We start from the raw sequence: 22,471 nt of genomic DNA on the forward strand, positions 1-22,471 counted from the left end.
CTCCACCTGAGCCCTTCTCAGTAAATCACATACACCTGAATCCCCGCCACCCCCCCATCTTGGGCTCTGTTTCTAGGGAACCCAAACTTTCAAAAAAAATTGTGAGTGAAGAGATTGGGTCTTTGAGTGTGTTTATCCACTAGATAACTTAATCGCAAAAGTTAGCAGTGACAGAGCCAGACTGGAACCAAGATACATTTGACATGCAAGCTCTGCTCATAAGCTCCAGTTGGCTGGGATCAAACAAATGTCGCTCAAGAGGTAGGTTGCTACCCCTCTTTACATCTGTGTTTGTAGTCATTCCACGTCTGTTCGCTCTTATACTCGTTTGTTGCAGAAGTGGAAGCACAGACTATCGAAGAGCTAAAGCAACAGAAACCGTTTGTGAAACTTCAAAAGAAGCACTACAAAGAAATGAAAGACCTGGTGAAAAGACACCACAAGAAAACCACTGACCTTATCAAAGAACACACTACAAAATATAATGAAATTCAGAATGACTACTTGAGAAGGAGGGCAGCTTTGGAAAAGACAGCCAAAAAGGATAGTAAGAAAAAGTAAGTTGAATGAATTGTTTTATAGTATGAAGGGAAAGAGTCCGTTACATGGATTTTTGATGTTTTTACGCCACATTTTGGATACACTGCAAGAATGAAAGCCACCTCAGCTCAGTTTTACTTGTGGACTGAATTTCTTTATTTGCCCACATCCTAACAGTAGATATGCAGGAATCCTTTCCTGGCTTTCTGGCCTGTGGGCCCAATACCTGTTGGCTGACTTCCCATAATATAGCTGTCAACCTGGCAGGTATGAAATTTTGCTGTGTTCTGTAACCTGGTTGAAGAGGTGACTTGTTATAGCAAAGAGAAGTCTCAACTACTGTTTGCTGGCCTCGTTGAAACCCACAACGCTTTGTACAGATAACCCTTGTGTTTGGGTCTAGAGGTCCTCCCAGCCCCGCATACCCAGACCTTGACCGGGAGAAGCATCTCTCACACATTCATTCAAACAACATTTATTGAGTGCCTACTGTGTGCCCTGGGGAGTCATGGGCAGTGAGCATGACCTACACAATTATCACCCATAAGTAGCTCACATGGCAATGCGGGGAACTATGGGAACATGCAAGCCATTGTCATTGAGCTGAGTCTGCTCCATCCTTTCTTTCACTTCCTTACAAAATAATCTTACCTTGATGCCAGGCTATAGAGAGATGTAAGAGGCAATTTCAGAGCCATATTGTGACATATGATTTAACATGTGCTTAACTTAAAGGCACAATCATAACCCAGTACTTGGGCTTTAAAAAGCAACAACATCACCATTTCGTAGAACAAGAGTGGTCTTAGAAGCTCTCAAGGTGAACTTCTGCCACTTCTTCAAGGAGGAAACCAAAAGCTAAAGACATTAACATTTACCCACAGGTACACAAAGAGTTCAGGCGAAGCTTGGCCTAAAACTTGTAAACTTTTGTTGTTGTGATATGTATGTGGTCCTTTGTTTATTCACCTATTTGTTTACTTAGAAGTCATCCAGAAAACTTCTAACAGAGTATTGAAGTAACTTACCAAAGAACACATATGTAAAAATCCTATGAAAATAGAAAAAGAAAAACAACACACACGTACGTAGAGTGGCTAAGAGGTATCTAAACCTGTCCAATATGGAATATTCCAATAGTTGTCCAATATGGAAGTCACTAACCACATGTGGCTATTGAGCCCTTGAAAAGTAGCTCATTAAAATTCAAGGTGCTGTAAGCATAAATTACCAGATTTCAAAGACTTCATTTTTTTAAAAAGAATATAAAATAGCTAATGTATTTCTATTGATTTCTATTGATTTTATTTTCATAACATGTTGAAGTGATGATGTTTTAGATGTACTAGGCTATATAAAATATGTTGTTAAAATAAATTTCACTCATTTCTTTTTACTTTTCAAGGTAGTCACTGAAAGTTTTAAATCACATATGTGGAAAAAATTGAATACATGGCCTGTGTTACATTTCTATTGGACAGTACCCACCATTTAATGTAATTTGTGTCCTTGAACACTGAATTTAGCTCTTAGGTTCTGAGAAAGGGAATATGGGTTAGATAATTCTCCTTATTGGAGTAAAGCAAACTTTCTTGTTATTCTAAGAGAGACAAACATTTTCCCGGTATCGAATTACAAAAGAATTCATCTCATGGTTCTTATACAGGCAATGTTAGGCAACAGGGGATAATGTTTTCAACCTTGTTCTTACAGCAGATGCAGAAACCCTGTTCCCTTGGTTATTTTTTTATACTTCTCCTCAAAAAATAAACAAAAATCCCTAAGCATCTAGTATCAAAAGATACATCAAGAGAAACTTTTCTTTAAGAGGCAAAGCCACTGAGGTCTTATTACGTCCATCTATCTCCTGTCACCTTTGATACACATTAAAATCCTGAAAATACCTCAGAATAATAAATGGAAATAATGTCCATTAGATTAGTTTCTTATCCAAATATCCACTGTCTCAACTGAGGTTTCCACATCGTGGCAAGAGCAGATCATTCAAAGATAGTTTCTGTCCAGACACTGGCGTGCAATGATTGCATTGTTTTTAAAAACACAGACTTTGCTTTCCTCTGGATGTTTGTCTTTGGATAAGCTGCTCTGGACTCCCCCCATACTGTGTCCTTAGGCAAACTGTCTCACTGAACCTCAGTTTCCTCAAATGTAAGCTGGGGATAGTCATACCTACTTATTGGGTTACTATGAAAGCCAAAAGGAGAGAGTGCCTGGCGCGTGTAGAGTGGTCAATAAATGTTGACCCTGTTGCCTCTGCCATGGTGGGTGTAGTGATTGTGGCTGATCGAAGAAACACCTTTCTGTTCTGACTACACTGACTTCCTGCTACAAAAGATAATAAATGTGTCTCATGTTCATGCCAAGATGGAGGTCACCCCACCAATGCTACTTATAGTGATATTGGCAAATAAACTTGTATTCCTGCCAGGATGGAGGGTCACAAATGTCATCCACTCTCTATGCTGCCGTGCTATTCTGATGTATCAGGCTCCATGAGCCTTGTAGAGTGTTTATTCTCATTTGGCATTGCACATAAAAATACAAATAGAAACTTCTGAGGGAATTCTGCATCCCTTATTTGCCAAAATAGGATCCTAACCAACTGACTCTCCCTGTGATGCCATCAATGGTGGCCTAAATCAAAGTGAAAGCAACAATAATTAGTGCCAGCTGATTTAAGAAATGTCTACCTGTTCCACCTGGCCACAAGTGAAAAACATGGAGGCAGAATCTGATAGGCTAGATGTCTTAGGTGGTTTAGTTTTCTTACTGCAGAAGTTTCCATATGAATGAAGAAAACAGACCTGCTCTTGGTAACCCATTCTCAACACTATTCTCCTTTTCTGTGTGTTCTAAAAAAAGTAAGAGCACAAAACTTGAAGGAATCACACCATATGTTTTAGCACAATAACAAGTCAGTGAGAATTGCTTTGATTTACTTTAGTATTACCCTTAAGCTTCTCAGTATCTGTATAATTTTCTGACTATGAATAACTCAAAGAAAGTTACCCTGCAAGAGTAAGCACTTGATAAATATTTTTTCATGAACTCATGCATCCCCCTTTCTCTTGTAACCTAAGCATTTATAGGAAAGTGCCATTTTGGGTAGAAATATCCATGAAGCTGGTACATCCCCCAAAGAAAATTATTTTAATAATGCATCTTTGATATTAAAAGATGTCAAGAAACAGAACATGTCAGCTTGGGGTGGTGGAGGTGGGAGGGTCTGCTAGTATGTGGTGTCTGCACATGTTCTGTTTTCTACCCATATGACCCGGATGCAACATTTAGCATCTCTTCAACCTTCCTGACAGAGTCCAACTGATATAACGTCCACTCAAGTTGTTATAAGAGATAAACAACTGGGAATTACATTATATATGTCCTTTTAAAAAAAAATTAAAAGATAAAAGCCTTAAAAATCTTTATCAGACATTGTTTTTCCCAAGGGAGGATTATCATTCTCTCCACCACCATGATAGGACCCCCAGCCTCCTGGCTTTCCTTTTCTGCCGCTACCTGACATCTCACAAATGTCATCCACTCTCTGTGTTTGGAGACCCTCCTCTGCTAAGCTTGTCCTTGGGGTATCAGCCTCTATCTCAAGTATTTTATCAAAACATGTTTCCAAACACAGCACTCTATACAGGAGGAACGCTGGTGTACAACTTTCCCTCCACCTTGTTATGACCTGCATGTTTTGAGTCAAGCTTTGTGTCTCTGCAGATCAGAACCCAGCAGTCCTGACCATGGTTCATCAACAATTGAGCAAGATCTTGCTGCCCTAGATGCTGAAATGACCCAAAAGTTAATAGACTTGAAGGACAAACAACAGCAGCAGCTGCTTAATCTTCGACAAGAACAGTATTACAGTGAGAAATACCAGAAGCGAGAACATATTAAACTGGTAAGCCTGAGAAATATGATTGTACAGCTGGAACCCTCTTTTCTATAGAAAATTCTTGACGCTCTTGGATAACTTTAGAGAGATGGTGGCAGGTCTGACTGACACATTCCTCTTGTTTCCTTAGCTAATAATCTTATCTTGATGCTAGGGTATAGACAGAAGTAAGATGCAGTTCTCAGATCCATATTGTGACATGTGATTTCATGCATGCTTAAAAGCACAATCGAAACTTACTACTTGAGTTTTAAAATGCAACAAAATCATTTCTTAGAACTTGAAATTGCCTAAGGACACCTAGTGTCTACCACACTAATATTCTACAAGTTCCACTATTCTAGCACCTTTACCAAGCTCCTCTCTGTTCCCCAATGAGGCTATGTTTTATTGTTTTTATTTTCACTAGCTTATTTTGGGGTTATAACAGTTTTTGGGGGGGAGAGTTGTTGAACTCTCATAAGGGATTAAAAAAAACACATATCTTGTTTCAAGAAAATTAAGAACATGCTGCAAATAAATGTTCACCTTTTTTTTTTTTTTTTTGGTGTCCCTGGGCCTTGCGAGCACTAAAAAAAAAGCCTATAGTCCTCTCTCCTACATTTAAGAGAGTCAGTTTCTACGTGACCAGTATGGGATGTTGTCCACCTAATTGCTGAGGCTCCCTGTGAGAGGAAATGCCATAGTCTCTATTAGTGATCAGTTTTGTCCTCCAAAATGTTTTCTCACAGGTTGTGACATTCCCTCCACTGTTGTTGATGCTTTGACACGTAGTATGGTTATGATAAATATTTGGTGACAGATTAAATGAATCAAACAACAAAGTAGCCTTTAACAAAAGCTTATTCCCCAAATAAAACAAATAAGTAAGCTAATAGAAATTAGTGTAGCCAGAGTTTGTATGTGTTGTCTGAGCTGTCTGTTTCTTTGCCGAGAGCCTGTCCATGTAAGAGAATTCTGGGGCTGTTTCTGCTTTGGAGATCAGTGGCTGGTTTAGCCATTAGTGGATGGTTTGGCCATCCCTATGTAATAGGTGATTTAGTGTAATGCTGTTGACCTAGCACTGGTTCCACAATGATAATATGCAAACAAGCAGGTCAGAATCACATTGGAGCTTATTGAACATCAGATTCCACTTGGCCAATTATTCTCAACTTCGGCATGCATCAGAACAACCTGGAAGCCTTAAAACATGGGTTGTTGGTCTTTGCCCCAAATTTCCAATTCATCCAGCCTCCTGTAGGGCTGGTGATGCTGATGCTTCAGGTCCCAGGACCACACTTTGAGGACCCCTGCTTCATTCCTAAATGTGAGGCTTGAGGATTTTAACAAGTTCTACTCGATTTTGGTGGGCCACCTTGTTTGTGAACTACTAAAATAGGATCTAAGCCATGAAAGTATAGTAGGACAGGGATAAGGTTTGGTGTAAGGAAGGGGTTGCCTGTCAGGCCATAGAAAGTCAAAGTAAATCTTAGTGAGAGATAATGGCTTTGAGACCTCACTATAACCACACCATCTGATTTTCTCCAGCAGCTTATCCCAGAAAATAATAACAATAATAAAAATTAAAATAGCAACCATGTATTGAGCATTCACCATGGGGGCCATATCCTGTTCTAAGCCATTTGCAGAAATTGCTTGATTTAATCCTTACAACAACAACCACTAGAGTTTGGTACTATTGTCGGCTTATTTTGCAAAAAAACCAAAAAACAAAAAACAAACAAAAAAAACACAGAGAAATTAGTGACTTTCCCAAGATTCTACAATTAGAAAGTGGTGAAATCGGGCTCTGAACCTTGGTCCTCTGACTCTAGAGCCCCTGCCTTGTAACTATTGTGCAGATACCTCTGCTAATTCAGATTTTAAGCCAAGCTTATCATAATGACCTCAGGTCTCCCAGGCATGCACAGCCAACTCCTTCATTACAGTGACTAGGATGCAGTACGGTCTCTCCCTCTCTTTTCAACAACTTTATTTCATATGCCTTGAAATTCATTTCATTAAAGTGTATACTCCTGGGTGCCTGAGTGGCTCAGTGAGATAAGCATCTGACTCGGTTTCAGCTCAAATCATGATCTCATGGTTTGTGGGTTTGAGCCCTGCCTGAAGCTCTGCACTAGCAGTGTGGAGCCTGCTTGAGATTCTTTCTCTCTCTCCCTCACTCTCTGCCCCTCCCCTGCTTGCTCTCCATCCCTCTGTCTCGCAAAATAAATAAATAAGCATTTATAAGTAAATAAAATAAAAATAAAGTGTATACTCCGATGGTCTTTAATATATTCATAGATATATACAACCGTCAGCACAATTTGAGAACATTTTTATCACCTCACAAAGAAACTCTCATTCATTTATTCATTCATTCAACAAATATTTAGTAGATACCTACTCAGTAAATATTATAAAATAGAAGAGGATAAAAATGACAACAACCCTAGCCTTTATGGAGATTACATTCTAGAAGAGGGATCAAACCATGAACAAAATAAGTTGGTAACAGATATAGTATGTCAGGTGGTGCTAAGGGTTTAGGAGAAAAATCAATGAAAAATGGGGAAACAGGGAATGGAGATGGAGGGAAGGATGAGGAGCATGCCTTGAAATTTTAAATTGAGTAACCAGGGAAGGACTCACTGAGAGGCAGCACCTGAGTTAGGAGTGAAGGACTGACCCCTGTAAACACATGGGACAGGATTTTCCTGGGCAGAAGGATTAGCAAATGCAAGGATTCTGGGTCAGGGATGGGCCTGTCTGCTGGGGGACCAGCAGGGTGGCTCTGTCTGAGGATGACTATAGGGTCTTGGGTCAGAGATGGGACTTTTGGTGTTAGGGACAGATCTTATAGGGTTGTGAGCCTCTGTATGGCCTCTGCGTTTCACTTAGAGTGTAGTTGACATGACTGGAGGGGTTTGAGTGGAGGAGTGACATGATCTGAAGTAACCTGTACATGGACCACTCTTCTAGTACCTGGTGAAGAATAGGGACCCAGGAAAGGGCCATCCCAAAGCACAGTTCAGACGAATGGTAGTCCAAGGGGTTAGAAGTCCTGGGGTCCTCTGGCAGATGACTGCAGTTGACGAACAGGGTGAATATAACTCTGAGGACTAGGCAGTCCAGCCATAATCATCTGGAGTTTCCCCAGAGTTCCAGCCCCTGTCAAGATTCCATTCCCCAAGGAGAGAGACACGGCAGAGTAAAAGGGAAACCCAATACTCATGGAAGAGTCCCAAAACAAGAATTAAGAGTGTGGATGAAAACAGAAGCCCAGACATACCAGAAAAGCTTTCAGGGAGTAGGTGACTGTACAAATGAGTGCAGAAATCAGAGGGAAGTGCAGCACAAACTCATCACAGGAGAAACACCTGAGCAGGAGGGACCATATCAAATCCCACTAGAGGAGGACACAGAGAGCTAGCTGCTCAAAAGATTTTCTCCCAGATGAGATGGTTGGCTGGGAACCAGGGAAGACCAAGCTGAGCTTATAGGTAGAAAAATCCCACCTGATGAGACACAGAGCAGTAGAGGTAGTGGAAATCCCATTGTGGGTGGCAATTCCACAACATGTGCTTCAACTCCCTTTGCCCTAAGAAGCAATGAGTGTGTCCATAATAAAAATTTTGAAGAGTTTTCAAAAAAATCTACATATGTGTCCAAGCCAGTCTGGCCCTTTCAGGCCAAATATACTAAAAAAACTCACCCCTTCACCTTTGTGACTGTGGGTCTGGGTTTCAGATAAAGTCCTGATGCCTTTGAACAAAACCTGTATCCTTTTGTTAAGAAGGCTAAGGCCCAAACACCTAGGATTTAGAACCACATGAAGTTTACTTTATGGCCATTTGGGGGTATCCACAATTTATACTACATGCCTTGAGCTGGCATGTATCAACTTCAATTGTTTCTTTCTTTCTTCATTTTCTATCACTCCAATTGTTTCAACCAGAAATTGTTCTGCCAGGAAATCTCTTGACCGAGAAGCACCCAGAAATGCCAGTTCTATCTTTGGTTGTGGATCGGAGTTATGAACAGGCCTCTCAAGCTAAATTAGACAAATGGAAGTGTAATTAAAAAGCAAGTAGGCCCCAGGTAAAAAGGACTATTTGGGTGATGAGGAAAATTAAACAGGATATTTCATCTCCCAAAATTGCTTTGGGAATTAAATACAGATGTGTTTAGGTTAAGGATTATACATTTCAAATGCCAGCATCCACAGTTCAAGGATCAAGAAAGAAACCATTACATCAATAACTCCCTGCCAAATGACCATTAAAAACTTAATATTTGCAAAGCACTCTGATAGACCCTGGAGATGGAGATGAAGAAGATGTAGTCATCATACACATTCAGGGAGCAGGTACCACAAACAGTTACAATAGCATACGATAAATGAAATAATAAAGGTATCAGCAAGTTGATACGAAACCCCAGATGTGGGAACAATTCACGTAACTCCATAAATTGATAAATACCAACAATATTTTTGAGGTCACTATTCACAGGAGGTATAAAATGCACACCAAACTTCATAGACTCAATAGTTTCAAAGAAATTTTTATACCTGTCCAAAGAAGAATCTTTATCCTTAAAACTTTGTATCCAAATAGCTCTGCAGCCTGGTTACCCAAGTGTGGTTCCCAAATAACCTGGGATCTTGCCTGTTAGACAAGCAGCGTCTCATGCCCCACCCCAGACGTGCTAGATCACAATTTGCATTTTAATAGGTGTCCCAGGTGACTTGTTACACATTCAAATTAAAGAAGCTGGGTTCTAGAGTCGTGGATCCTTATCTTTGCTCAAAATGTATTTTGGAATAAGGCTAAAGTTCCCTTTGGTTGAAATGGGAAATACAGCATGTGCTCCATTATTCACGGCTTGATCCTCAAGCTGGATGGAGATACCTATTGGTGCCAAAAGCACAGGGCCTGTGGAAATCACTCATGTGATTTCCTGCCTATATTGGCAACAGAAGAAAACAGTTACTTCCATGTAGAGGTGAGTGAAAATAAAGATATAAATTCCCCAACCCCATTCAAGTTCTTGCACTCCCTGAAATCTCTCCGTAGATACTGTGAGGATCTGTGAACCCTAGCTGGGGACCCCTGTTCCAACTATAGGATTGGGGAATCTGCTCTAATTTAATTGTTTTTTCATCAACAGCCATTGGTTGACCCTGAGTTTGGTCATACCATTAGGGTTAGGTTTTCATTTTAAAAGTGACTTTGGTAAGTGATAGAAAGTCTTAGGGAGTCTTTCTGGGGACTCTTGATCACTGTCAGTAATGAGACCTAGCATCACATTCAAGCAGAAAAACTGCCTAGTGAGAGGAGATTACATGGTGATGTTGCCGGGGTCACTTCTCAACTGCAATGGTACCTAGCCTGCCATTTAGTCTTCTCTGTTTTCCTTCTTCCTCATGGCTTCAAGAAAAGATTTCTTCATTTTCTCTCACAGTCACCACACTCTTTATCCTCTGTAGAGGCTTGTTTTGCTTTGCTTTGTTTCTCATATTTTAGGTCTCCCAAATGTACCAGTCCCATTCATTTCTCCCTTCCTTCACATCAACCTTAATGGCTGGTATTCTTCTTTTACATAGTCCCGCTTATCTCACCAGCAATCATTTATAGGACCCAAACCAACATTAGTATCCATCCACCTGAGTTCCCCAAGTCCCTGCTGATCCCAGAGACTGAAAGATCTGTTTCATGGTAAAAGCTGTGGGTGAATACTGACCAGCTACTAATGGATGGCCCATCAGGATGTGAGTAGTGATGAATGAGGGTCTAGAGTCAAATGTCATTTCTGGCCACTGCTCTTGCACTGAGTAACTGTGTGATGACTCTGAATTTCCATTTTCTCATCTATCAAATGGAAATAAGAATAATCTTCACTTCATAGAACTATAAGGAGGAATAATAAGATAATGTCCACAAATCATGGCTATTAATGAAATAAAATAATACATGAATTGACTAGGAAATCTTGACTTCTATTATAAATGTGTATTGCTATTTTTGACATCTTGCTACAGATCGATAGAGATCATTGTCTTACTTTTGATGATTTCTATGAGCACCCTTTGCTGTTGCAGCCTCTACAGAAGGCAGCCTTGAATTTTCTCCCTTCTATGGCCAGCCAGCTAAAGTATATGGGCCAGGAGTAATTACAGTGTCAGGAAGAAAGTAACTCTACTGAGTCGTGGTAGTGTTATCTGTCTTCCTCCAATATTCTGACTCTAACATGGGATTATTTTTCTTAATAAATAAATAACTTTCCTAAAAACTTTACATTTTCCACCTAATAAGAAATTACAAATAAATAAAGACTTTAGTAATGAAATAAAGAATGCAAGAATTGTCAAAATGTGTTCTTATTTGTAAATTTTTTTGATCATCATTGAGTAACCCTAGTAGAGTGAGGTTGTTCTTCTCATATATTTATATATGTGTGTGTGTGTATATATATACATATATATACACACACGTGTATATATATACATATATATGTATAAATTATCTTTATGTTAAATTCCATTTCTGTAATTATGCGCATACATGAGTATATTTCCATGTTTGTTTTGGCCATTTGTATTCCTTTTTTTTTTGACAGGAGTTAGGATTTATTGGTGGGCATGAGCAAGAAGAGGGCAACACCAAGACTCTCAAGAGTGGAGGGTCTACCATTTGTCTAGGGGGCCATGATTAGGGATGTATTTCACCCCACAGCCATCTGGGATGAGCCGCTTTTTAGCCATCATTGGCTCATTCCTCATTTCATTAACTTGTTAAAGTCCCACTTTTTGGAAATGTGACTCTTTGGTTGTCAGGGAACTTGAAGTTGGCCCTGAATAGGGCCTTAATCACATGCTCCTTGTTCTGCAGCTTGGTACAGATGGACATGAAGACTTGGTCAATGTGGACCCTGGTCACTGTGCCTTGAGGCTTTCCAAAGGCACCCTGCAAAACTGTCTGGAGCTTCGACTGGGGATAGCAAATCAGACATGAATGTCCACTGGAAAAGGCTGTCTCCATGGTCCCTTAGGGCAACCAATACAAACAACAAGCTGCACACACTACCACAGAGGCCACTGTTTGCAACTATTGCACACCAGGCCCCCAGGGGGGGATAGAGCGTATTCAGCTTAATTGGCTGCAGATTATAGTCCTTTTTTCTTTTTACAAACTGCCCATTCACATCTATTGCCTACTTTTCTGTTGGATTGTCTCCTTTTGACCTACAGAGTTCATGTGGTATCTTTGCATTTATTATTTTCAGAGGTTGGGCAAGTTAGAGAGTATGAAATACACTTATATAATCATTAATTCATCAATTCATCAAAAGTTATTGAAGGCCTACTGTAGGCCTCATATGGTGGGAGAATTCCATGTGCACCAAGCCTAACTATAGTCCCTGCCCTTAGGGGCTTATGGTGGTTAAGAGTACAGGTTGTGAAGTCAGACAGATCTACTAATAGAATGCCCATCTTTATCAGGTAGCTTTGCTGCATAACAACCACCTCAAAACTTATTGCCTTAAAATGACAATTTGTTTAGCTCATGATTCTGTGTGTAGCAATTTGAGCTTGACTCAACTGGATGGTTCCTCTAGTGTTGGCTGGGCTCATTCATGTGTCTCTGGTTCAGCTGCCCCTCACCTAGGGGCTCTGCTTCTGAAGGTTGGCGGACTGTCAGCTGGGTCAAGACAGATGACTGATCCACATGTTTCATCACTCATCAGGCTACCCTGGGCTTGTTTATGTGGAATGAAAAGAATTCCACTTGAGAGCAAGAGGAAATGGGCAAGATGTTTTGAGAGGTCTCATAAACTTCTTTCTCCATCTTTGGTCAAAGCAAGTTGTAAGATTTGCCCAGATTTAAGGGTTAGGGAAATAGATTCTATCTTTTATTTAGGGGAGGTGCAAGTCACATGACAAAGAGCGTGAATACAGTAAGTGGTGGAGAAGTAGAACAATAATGTACACACAGCTGTCATAATTTGGATATGAGGTGCAATAAAATAATCCAAAGACACTTAACACAGTGCCTAGAAGATAGTCATCATTCTTTACCAAAGGACTATTTGCACAAGATTTAAAGTGAGAAGACATGACTTCCATTTTTAGTTGCATAATGTTAGCTAAACCATTTCACGTCTTTGAGTGTATCCTCATTTCTAAAACAAAAGTTTTGTACAAGAATGCCTGTAAACTCTCCCTTTGACAATAATGCTAGTTTCCTTTAATTATAAAATCAGAGATGATCCAACTCTTGGGACTATAAAAATAATAATGAGGATTTTAATTTGAAGCAATAAATAAACTTTGGTTTTTCTTTTGTGTGTGTACACAATATATCTTAATGTACTTCTATGTGTTAATTGGCAACTCTTTAGGTAACATTAAGAAAAAAAAGTCTGTAAACAGAACCATCCCCAAAGGCAAAAAAATAATAGTTTTGACTTATGTCAACTTAAAGAAGCTTAGGGAACAGAAGGGAATCTGCTCAAAGGAAAATTCCAAAACAGAACCCACAAGTCTGATAATTTAGTTTGTGCCCTCTGGAATTATAAGACTCATTGCCTCCCCCCCTGACAAGTCAGGATGCTGATATGATATATTTTGCATTAAGAAAAAAAGTAGGTGACATGCTGTGGTATTTATCTTCACAGGCAGCTCTTCTGAGACTATATTCCAAAGGGACTGTTGAAATATTCAACCCATGATTTATTGCCCTATTTTAGTAACACACCACAGGACAAATCACATATCTTTTAATCAGATCTCCTTTGCTAATTATTTGAAAACCGCCAGTCTGAGCATTTTTGCTACTTACCCACATGTAAGTAGTAACCAATATTTATTTATTTTATTTATTCTACATTAAATGATTTTGACATCTTTCAAAATTATGAAGACTTACCCTAGAACTGGGGTGGTTTGGTTGTTTTCTTCATTGATTGAATCAGGTATAATAATCTCAACTAACTTGATGAAATGCAAACTTTACTCACTGGCAACCCCAAGCATCATTAGCATACCTTAAATAGAGCTCCCTTTATCAAAGTTCTTGATATTTTAAAAATGTTGAAAATATTTCCAGTTGATAACCTCATGAAAGAATACCAAAATATCATTCAAGGGAGTATGTTACAATGATCGATTTATATTTTCAGAAAGCTGCAAAGCTGATATTTACCTCAGCATAGTTTAAAAATGAAAAATAATTTTAAATGTTATGAATTCATTGGGCCAACTTATTGCATTGAACTAGGAATCTTGGTCAGGTTTTCCTATTTATTTATTTATTTAGCCCAACAAGGAAAATTTTCCAAAGATCCTTTAGACGTTTAGACCCAAATAAGCTACTGTAAATTCTATGTGGCTATGCAAATTTAAAAAAGAATAATTTCATAGGTATGAAAGAATATCTCAGAGAACGATCGTTGCCCTTTTAGTCCAAGATTTTGCGCTCATTCTGAAAAGAAATGAGAGCTAGTGGAGAATATCAGTTCCACATGGATCAGACCTATCTGTTAGCTCACAATTAGACCCTCAGTACTGGTGCAGTGTCCAGTACACCATAGGTGCTAAGTAAATATTGGTTGAATGAATGAATGAATATTTCTCAATTCGAATGGCTAGGATACATACCAGTGTGAACATTCACCTTGCATTTAAATTGTCAGTAACGGGGGTGCCTGGGTGGCTCAGCTGGTTAAGCATCCAACTTCAGGTCAGGTGATGATCTCCCAGTTTGCAGGTTTGGGCCCCATGTCAGGCTCTATGCTGACAGCTCAGAGCCTGGAGCCTGCTTTAGGTTCTGTGTCTCCCTCTCTCTCTGCCCCTCTCCACACTCACGCTCTGTCTCTCTCTGTGACTCTCTCTCTCAAAAATAAATAAACATTAAAAAAATTTAAAGTGTCAATAATGCATTTAGTACATAGATCATTACTTAGTGAATAAATTCTTTGTAGAAGTAAAAAACAAAAAAACAAACAAAAAAACAAATTATAGTGAAAATTCAGAGTGGATGCTTTGAGAGTGGAAAAGAGGGTGGTACCTTCTGTGGATATTCTTGGAAGGGGAAGGAGGATGGGTTGTGCCTGAAATGTGAACATTCTATACTTGACTTTTTGTTCATTTTCCAAATTGTCCTTCTTGAGAAGAGACTCCAAACATGACAATTTTTGTCCACATTTGTTTTTTTATCCCTTTTGAGTTAGAGTCAAGGAACTATTCTGTTCCATGGAAACCATTCTCTCACCCTCAAATGGCTAACCCTAGTGAATTTCAGCACGGAGCTGAAAACAAGCATGAAATTATATTCCCCCAGGGCTTTCCTTTTTCGCTCCTTAAAAGGTTTGGAACATTTAACTAGAAGAGTTGTCATGAGTGGTAAACAAATAAGCCCAATGACTGAAACGTGTCTATTCCTTTGGGCCAGGAAAAAGAATCATATAAAAAGTTAAAATTAAATGTTGTTTACTGCATTTCAGTTTAACCATGTACTCTCTAGGTTCTTTTCCCTAAGAATTCTAAACTAATCTTTTCTTCTTTCCTATCTTCAGTGAGTTTTGTGATTAATACATGATTGAACAGTTCTGTGAGTAGAGTCTATCTGCTAATAAATACACCAAAAATGAGCATACCTTAGGTTAGTTAAAAAAAACACTTCAATTATTGTGTGAAAAATCCCTCTTCTGGGTCCTATTTTCACATCTTATGCAATAGAAATCCTGGACCCAATACTCAGAGAGTTTCCTTTATCTTATTTGGAGGTTCCTATTTCTATTTTTTTTGTCAGGATTCTCTTGGTTGCAAGTAACAGAAATCAATATTGAACTAACTTATATACAAGAAAGATACAAAGTAGATCACATGAGAAAAGTTTGTCCATCCACACCGGGAAAAGGAAGGCATGGAGAACTAGATGCCAGAAACGACTGGCAAAACTTTTTATTTCTGTCTGCCTGTCTGTCTACCTGTATTTCTCTCCTTTTCTATCAGTTCTTCTGTGTGTCCTTCTCCCTCCCTCCTTTTCTCTCGCTCTCTTTCTCTCTCTCTCCTGCTTTTCAATGTGTATTAGCACTATTCTTTTCCATCAGCACATAGGCTTCCCCTTCTTAGAAAATATAGGCACCAACCCTTCTAAGTTATTCTTTCTCCAATAGCAGGTTGGAAAAATCTGGAGGAAAAGCCTTGTTAGGATCATGTGGTCAACCAAACTTGCAACCTTAGACCAATCATCTGTGGCTAAAGTCAGGGTATGACTGGTCCAGCTTGGATCAATGCCTCCCCTAGACCAGTTACTTTGGCCAAGGGATGGGGGTAAAAAAAAAAAAATACAGTAGCTCCCATGGGAACCTGATCTGGCATAGAACCAGTTCTCAGAAAACAGAAGTTCTTCCTGGAGAAGTAGTGTTGGGTAGATAAAACCATAGGTAAACCCCAACTCCCTTTTTAGTGTAGGAAAGAGATAAATTATTGATATATATATATATATATATATATAATATATATATATAATATGTATGTGTGTATATATATATATATATATATATATATATATATATAATCCCATTGCCAGTTTTGTGGGAGTCTGACAATAGTGGCATATTATTAACAAAGACATAATATTAATCATTCTGCCTCCTGGACCTTAAGTAGAGGAAGATTAAATGAAAACAGTAAATGCCGAAAAGGCAGAATTACAGTGAGAGTGATGGTCTTTTGAAAATAGCTGGAAAGGGCAGAATGCTACAGGGAGGGGTCTGTAGTATGGAAGAGTGGGAAAGACCAAGGGGAACTGAGCAGGATGGAAAGACATTTACATATTTGCCATATTAAACACAGAGATGTTGTCGTTTTATAACTACATACTCTTTTTGATTCTATGGAAACATTGTTTTCATTAGTTGCATGCAAAAGCCATGTTTTAAAAAACATTTCACTATAAGGCGTTTGTCCCCAAAGAAAACCTAGCTTGTTAAATATATATATATATATTTTTGATAGTATTTCTAATAAGACAGTCCATGGCGTTAGACATGATGCTTCATTGTTATCATCAATGTCAGTGTCAGTGTGGTTTTAAAACTTAAAAGAATTCATTCTTGGAGTGCCTATGTGGCTCAGTCAGTTGTGCACCTGACTCCACTGACAGCACAGAGCCTGCTTGGGATTCTTGCTTTCTCCCTATCTCTCTGCCCCTCTCCTGCTGGCATCGCGTGCTCTCTCTCTCTCTCTCTCTCTCTCTCTCAAAATAAATAAATAAGCAAATTTTTTAAAAAAAGATTTCAGTCACATTTTCTGAGCACCTATTTTGTATAGTGTCTGGGGTTCCAGAAAAAATATTAAGAAAAGGAGATTGCAGTGGTGGCATTCTTTTGGGGAGCGATAATAAAGTATGTACACACAAAGGTAAATATCTGTAAGTGATTTATTTATTTATTTACTTATTTATTTATTCATTTATTTATTTTTGCAAGTGATATTTTATAGAAAGCCAGTAAGGGGTCAAAACCTAGAGTTATCTGGGCCATCAAAGGGGTGTATCAATGAAGGCTGGTTTACAAAAGGAAGAGGCAAAGAGAGGCAGACACCTTGGCTGGTACCCACTCCCTTATCAGAAGCAGTTAGAGTAGCCCAGTATAATGGAACTTTCTACAATCATGGGAATGTTCTACATCGTGCTCTCTCCCATTCAAATGGAAATATCATCAAGGTAGAAGAATAACATGAGACAAAGTATAGAAGCAGGTGTGTGCCTGGACAGTTCTGAGAACAAAATACTGCCTAGTTTATCTGTATATGGTGAATGCTAGTCAGGAAATTTAGAGCTGGAGCAGTTGAGGAAAGAGGGCCAGTTAAGGCTTTGGTACATACGAAAAGGAAGAATATTTGGGATGTAGTGGAAAGACTGGGGAGAGACTGAGGGCAGGAAGGGAATTCTCACTGAGTCCAGACCAGAGTTAGTGAAAATCTATACCAGAATGCTATGCACACAAAGCGATGAGATACATCGTAACAGGAACAATTCACAAATCTCCATGACTCACTAGATGTGGAAAGTACCTAAGAAGGAAATCAAACATAGTGTCCACTTTTGAACTGAATGATAATAATTAGTGGGAAAATACGATGACCTATCTTCTATGAGAGACAAAACCTAAACTTGCTTATAAAATGTTGAGATGCTGGTGAGCCATCCTCAGGTAGAGTGGGGCAAAGGCAGTTGATAATGCTGAAATGAACTGAAGAGTCAAAAAAGCGACTGTGGTAATTACTGAAGATACTATAAATTAAGGAAAGAGAGTTTTGTGTGAGAGTGGTTGGCAGCTGGCACACTGTCAGAAGGATAGGATAGAGTCTTCATCCCTAGCTGTGGGTAAAGGCATTGAGGTACCATGTTGAACTCATCGGGGACTGGTGGTATATTTTACAGTTTTTAAGGAAACAGCAACATCTGTTGGACGCTGTGAAAAGTACTACTATTAAGATTGGACCTAATTATTTCATAAATGAACTGTCCTTTTATTTATTTATTTTTTTAATGTTTATTTATTTTTGAGAGAGACAGAGACAGAATGCGAGCGGGTTAGGGGCAGAGAGAGAGAGAGAGAGAGAGATACAGAATCTGAAGCAGGCTCCAGTCTCTGAACTGTCAGCACACAGCCTGACTTGACTCACGAGGGCTTGACTCACGAGCTGCGAGATCATGACCTGAGCCGAAGTGGATGCTCAAACGACTGAGCCACCCAGGTGCCCCTCCTTTTATTTCTTTTAGCTTAAGGATACCATGAAAAAAATTACAAAGATCTTAAGGTCACTATGAACTAAGAAAGTTTTCAAACTTCTGGAATAATAAAAGCTATGTCCTGAGAAATGGCCAGTAAATATAAATAACAAAAAAGTTTTTTTAATCTCAAAGCAAAATCAGGTGAATTCCAGTGGTTGAAGTGGAAGTGAGACGGTGGCGTTGAAATATGGAGCTGGGACATCGAAGCTTTGGGAGCGGTAATTGGTCTTCCATCTTAGGGTTAGAAATGAAAGGAAGGTCCAAGATGGAACAAAATTTCAGGGTTCTGGGAGGGTGAGGAAAACAGAGATGTGTTTTTATGCAAAGGGGATGTGTCCAGCACAGAAGGAAGTTTGAGAGGAGAAAATGAAATGGTAGATCAGGTCTGGAAAACCAGGGCAAGAACCTTCCTCTTGGAGGGAAAGGTGAGGAAACCAAGTTAGGAAGCTACCAAGTGGTCTAGTAGGACTCACATGCGTGTTTTTCCTCTCAGCTTTCACAGCCATGCCAGGAAAGAAATGTTATCCTTGCATCAGAAGTGAGGAAGCTGAGTTTGGGGTAATGAAGAGAATGTAGATAAAGTTCCAAAGATCATCTGAGACAGAGAAGAGGGAATATAAGGGAATGTCTTAGTCTCTTTCAGCTGCTATAACAAATTACCACGGATTAAATGGCTCAAACAATGAATGTTTATTTCTCTTTTTTCTTAATGTTTATTTATTTTTGAGGGAGAGACAGAGAGACAGGGAGGGAGAGAATCCCAAGCAGGCTTTGTGCCGTCAGTGCAGGGCCCGACATGGCTTAAACTCACAAACTGTGAGGTCATGACCTGAGCAGAAATCAAGAGTTGGACAATTAACCAATTGAGCTACCCAGGCACCCCCAAAAACATTTATTTCTTACAGCTCTCTCTCTCTGTCTCTCTTTTAAATTTTAGTTAACATACAGTGCAGTATTGGTTTCAGGAGTGTTTTCTCACAGTTCTGAAGGCTGGAAGCCCAAGATTAAGGCTACAGACCTGGTGTCTGGTGAAAGCTCACTTCTTGGTTCATAGATGGCCATCTTCTCACTGTGTCCTCACATGACTGAAGGGGTGACAGAGCTCTGTGGGATCTCTTTTATAAGAGCACTAATCCTATCATGAGCTCTCAAACTTCATGACCTAACCACCTCCCAAAGCCCCACCCCCTAATACAGTCGGTCACATTGGGACTTAGGATTTTAATATATAAATTTGGAGGGGGGGGGGGACACAAATATTCAGTCCATAACAGAAGGCTTCTTCTAAATTGTCTCCATCATTCTCAGTAATTTAGACAATGCCTCTCAAACTGTAACGTGAACACAAGTCTCCTGAGAATCTTGTTAGAAATGCCACCTTTGGTTTAGTTGATCTGGGCAAGGGCCTTGAATTTCTGTTGTGTTCCCAGGCAATGCTGCTGGTCCATGCTGGTCATCTATACGTTGAGTAGCAAGATCTAGAAAGCCAGGTCATTGGCCCAGAGTTTGTAGAATAGTGACATGTATTTAGGGTACTTGATAAATATTTGTTGGACTGTGGCTAAAATGAATAGTTAGATAAAGGTGCGTGTTCTGGGAGCCAAGGGGGTGGGAACTCTTTCAAGAGAAGAGTAAAGAGCAAGTGCAGATGGTCTGAGGGAGGGACAAGGAGGAGGCCAGCGGACGCAGCAGCCAGGGAATTTCTGTGGAAGTTTGAGAGAGTGCAGGCTGGCAATTGTGTCAGGTATGATACCAAATCAAAAGAAAAGTCAGAATTGGGTGGGGAGAGGGGCACCTGGGTGGCTCAGTAGGTTAAGAGTTCAACTTTGGCTCAGATCATGATCTCGCGGTCCGTGAGTTCGATCCCCGCATCAGGCTCTGTGCTGACAGCTCAGAGCCTGGAGCCTGTTTCAGATTCTCTATCTCCCTCTCTCTCTGCCCCTCCCCACCTTGTGCTCTGTCTCTTTCTCTCAAAAATAAATGTTAAAAAAATTTTTTTTAAAGAATTGGATGGGGAGATGGGCTGTGGGATCTCAGGGTCAGGGACTTCAGTGACTGGATGGTGAGGTGGCTAAGGATGAGGGCAAGAGGTGGAAGGAGAGCAGGAAATGTGAGCAGATACTGGCATAACCAAGAAAATAACATTCTGAGATCAGGTGAATGATACACCAGATGACAAAGTGGAAACAGAAGTATGAGGGCCATTGAATTTAAAAGCATTGCTGAGAGGTTTTGCCATGTTGAGCAGAATGAGGCCGGGCCACAGACATCTTCCCAAATCTGGCAAAGTTTCTAAATCACCAGAGGAGGTTTTGAAAATACTGATTTCCAGGCCCTGCCCTGAGACATTTGGAGTCCATATGCATAGGCACGAGCCCTGGAATCTGCATTTTTAGGAAGTTATCCAGGAGTGATTCTGATATTGCAGCCAAGGTTGGGGATCCTTGCATAACCCTCTATAACTCCTCAGGGTGAATGAGAAAGAAGAAAGATGCTCTGGGGAAGGAAAGGTGCTGAGTGCACACCCTCAGCTAGAATCGGGATTGCAGGAATCCTCAAGGAAATTTCCAGAGTCTTTGCACACCAGAATTTTACATTTAGAGAGTTTCAAAAAATAGTACTACAAAGCTGTAATATTTCACGATTTCTTTCTTTTTTTAATGTTTATTTATTTTTGAGAAAGAGAGCATGAGTGGGGGAGGAGCAGAGATAGTAGGAGACAGAGAATCCAAAGCAGGCTCCAGGCTCTGAGCTGTCAGCACAGAGCCCCATGCAAGGCTCGAACTCACAAACTTCCAGATCATGACCTGAACTGAAGTCAGACGCTTAACGGACCTAGGCACCCCTTCATGATTTCTTTAATTGTGATGGTCATGATCAGGCAATCTCTTTTGAGTGATCAAATAGGTTTTCTGCTGGCCCAAGTCCCAGTTAATAGTTGTTCAGATTTAGTCCACTTCACAGACAAATGCATCAAATTTCACATTAATGTTAAGTTAATGTGCTTTCTTTATTGTAATTCTCTAAGATAATTTCTCCTTTAATGTTTTATTCTCTTACTTAAGGAGGATTTTTTTTTCAAAAACAATTCCTAAAATCGTAATGAAAAGAGGTGGGGAAGTGGGGAAGCCATTGAGCCTGATTTGTTGGGTTTGTCCCCAGCTCTGTCACTCATCACCTCTGTGTCTGTGAGCCCAGAACCTGATCCACAGGTGTCAGGATCCTCACATGTAAAACAAAGATAAAAGCATAGCCTCACAGTGCAGTTCTTAGAATTAAATGGGAATTGAATACATTTAAAACTCTTCAAACTGTGCCAGACATACATAAATTATCGACGAAAGTTTGCCATACTCTGATTATGTTGCCTTATCGCTGTGGCAGTAACCACTTATGTTAAATTGGTCAACTTACCCAGTTGTATTTGAGAGTCTCCATCACGGGTGAACAGCAGTGGGGTCTTTCATAGGAAGCCCACACTGTCTACGTGGTGCTCCAGTAAGAAGGGTTGAGTCCAATTACTACCGCTGTCTGAGTAATCGCAAAAGTTTCCATCGGTTCTCCATGTGGAAAAGAGAAAGAGATGGGACTTATGTACCTTTATATAACTGAGAAGTATTTACTGAGCACCTACTAAATATTAGGAATTGTGCAGAGGGCCAAGGATATGCAAACACAAACACAGTCACTGCCCTCTTGAAGCTTGGTTTGATAATAAATGCAAGACAATAAATTAATTGCTTTCATGGCATGTATTAAAATTCGATGGCACTATACCATAGAAGAGAATTTCCGACATTCTTTGGAAGTTACCCACTCAAGGACACAGCCATCAATTTCTAAGATGGGCAACTCATGGTCCTTGAAGCAATTAAACAATGAATCAGACTGGGGGCGCCTGGGTGACTCAGTCAGTTAAGCGTCCAAGTTCGGCTCAGGTCATGATCTAACCATTTGTGGGTTCAAGCCCCACACCAGGCTCTGTGCTGACAGCTCGGAGCCTGGCACCTGCTTCAGATTCTCTCTCTCTCTCTCTCTCTCTCTCTCTCTCTCTCTCTCTCTCTGCCCCTCCCCTGCTCACACTTGGTCTCTCTCAAAAATAAATAAATATTAAGAAAAAATAAAAAAAAACAATAAATTAGGTGGAAACCAAGAATTAAAATACACAGTTGATTATAACTTGCATTTGTATCATACTCGTGTTATTTTCAGCTTCACT

The 22,471-nt window shown here is 39.8% G+C and overlaps 1 protein-coding gene and 1 non-coding gene across 4 annotated transcripts in view; one reads left to right on the forward strand and one right to left on the reverse strand.

The window, feature by feature from the left end:
- The window catches only part of PLCB1 (phospholipase C beta 1), a 695,548-nt gene that overhangs the window by 585,511 nt on the left and 87,566 nt on the right, over nucleotides 1-22,471 (forward strand). For all 3 annotated transcript variants that reach the window (XM_027069591.2, XM_027069592.2, XM_027069593.2), the window contains exons 26-27: nucleotides 338-557; nucleotides 4,288-4,468. In XM_027069591.2, the coding sequence (XP_026925392.1) occupies nucleotides 338-557; nucleotides 4,288-4,468 (401 nt within the window). The remainder of the gene's footprint in view (nucleotides 1-337; nucleotides 558-4,287; nucleotides 4,469-22,471) is intronic.
- Nucleotides 11,476-11,611, reverse strand: LOC113602630 (small nucleolar RNA SNORA70). Its single transcript, XR_003424110.1, has one exon. It is a non-coding gene; the product is annotated as a small nucleolar RNA SNORA70 (small nucleolar RNA).

The sequence above is a fragment of the Acinonyx jubatus genome, chromosome A3, assembly GCF_027475565.1.
Source record: "Acinonyx jubatus isolate Ajub_Pintada_27869175 chromosome A3, VMU_Ajub_asm_v1.0, whole genome shotgun sequence".
Classification (NCBI taxonomy): domain Eukaryota; kingdom Metazoa; phylum Chordata; class Mammalia; order Carnivora; family Felidae; genus Acinonyx; species Acinonyx jubatus.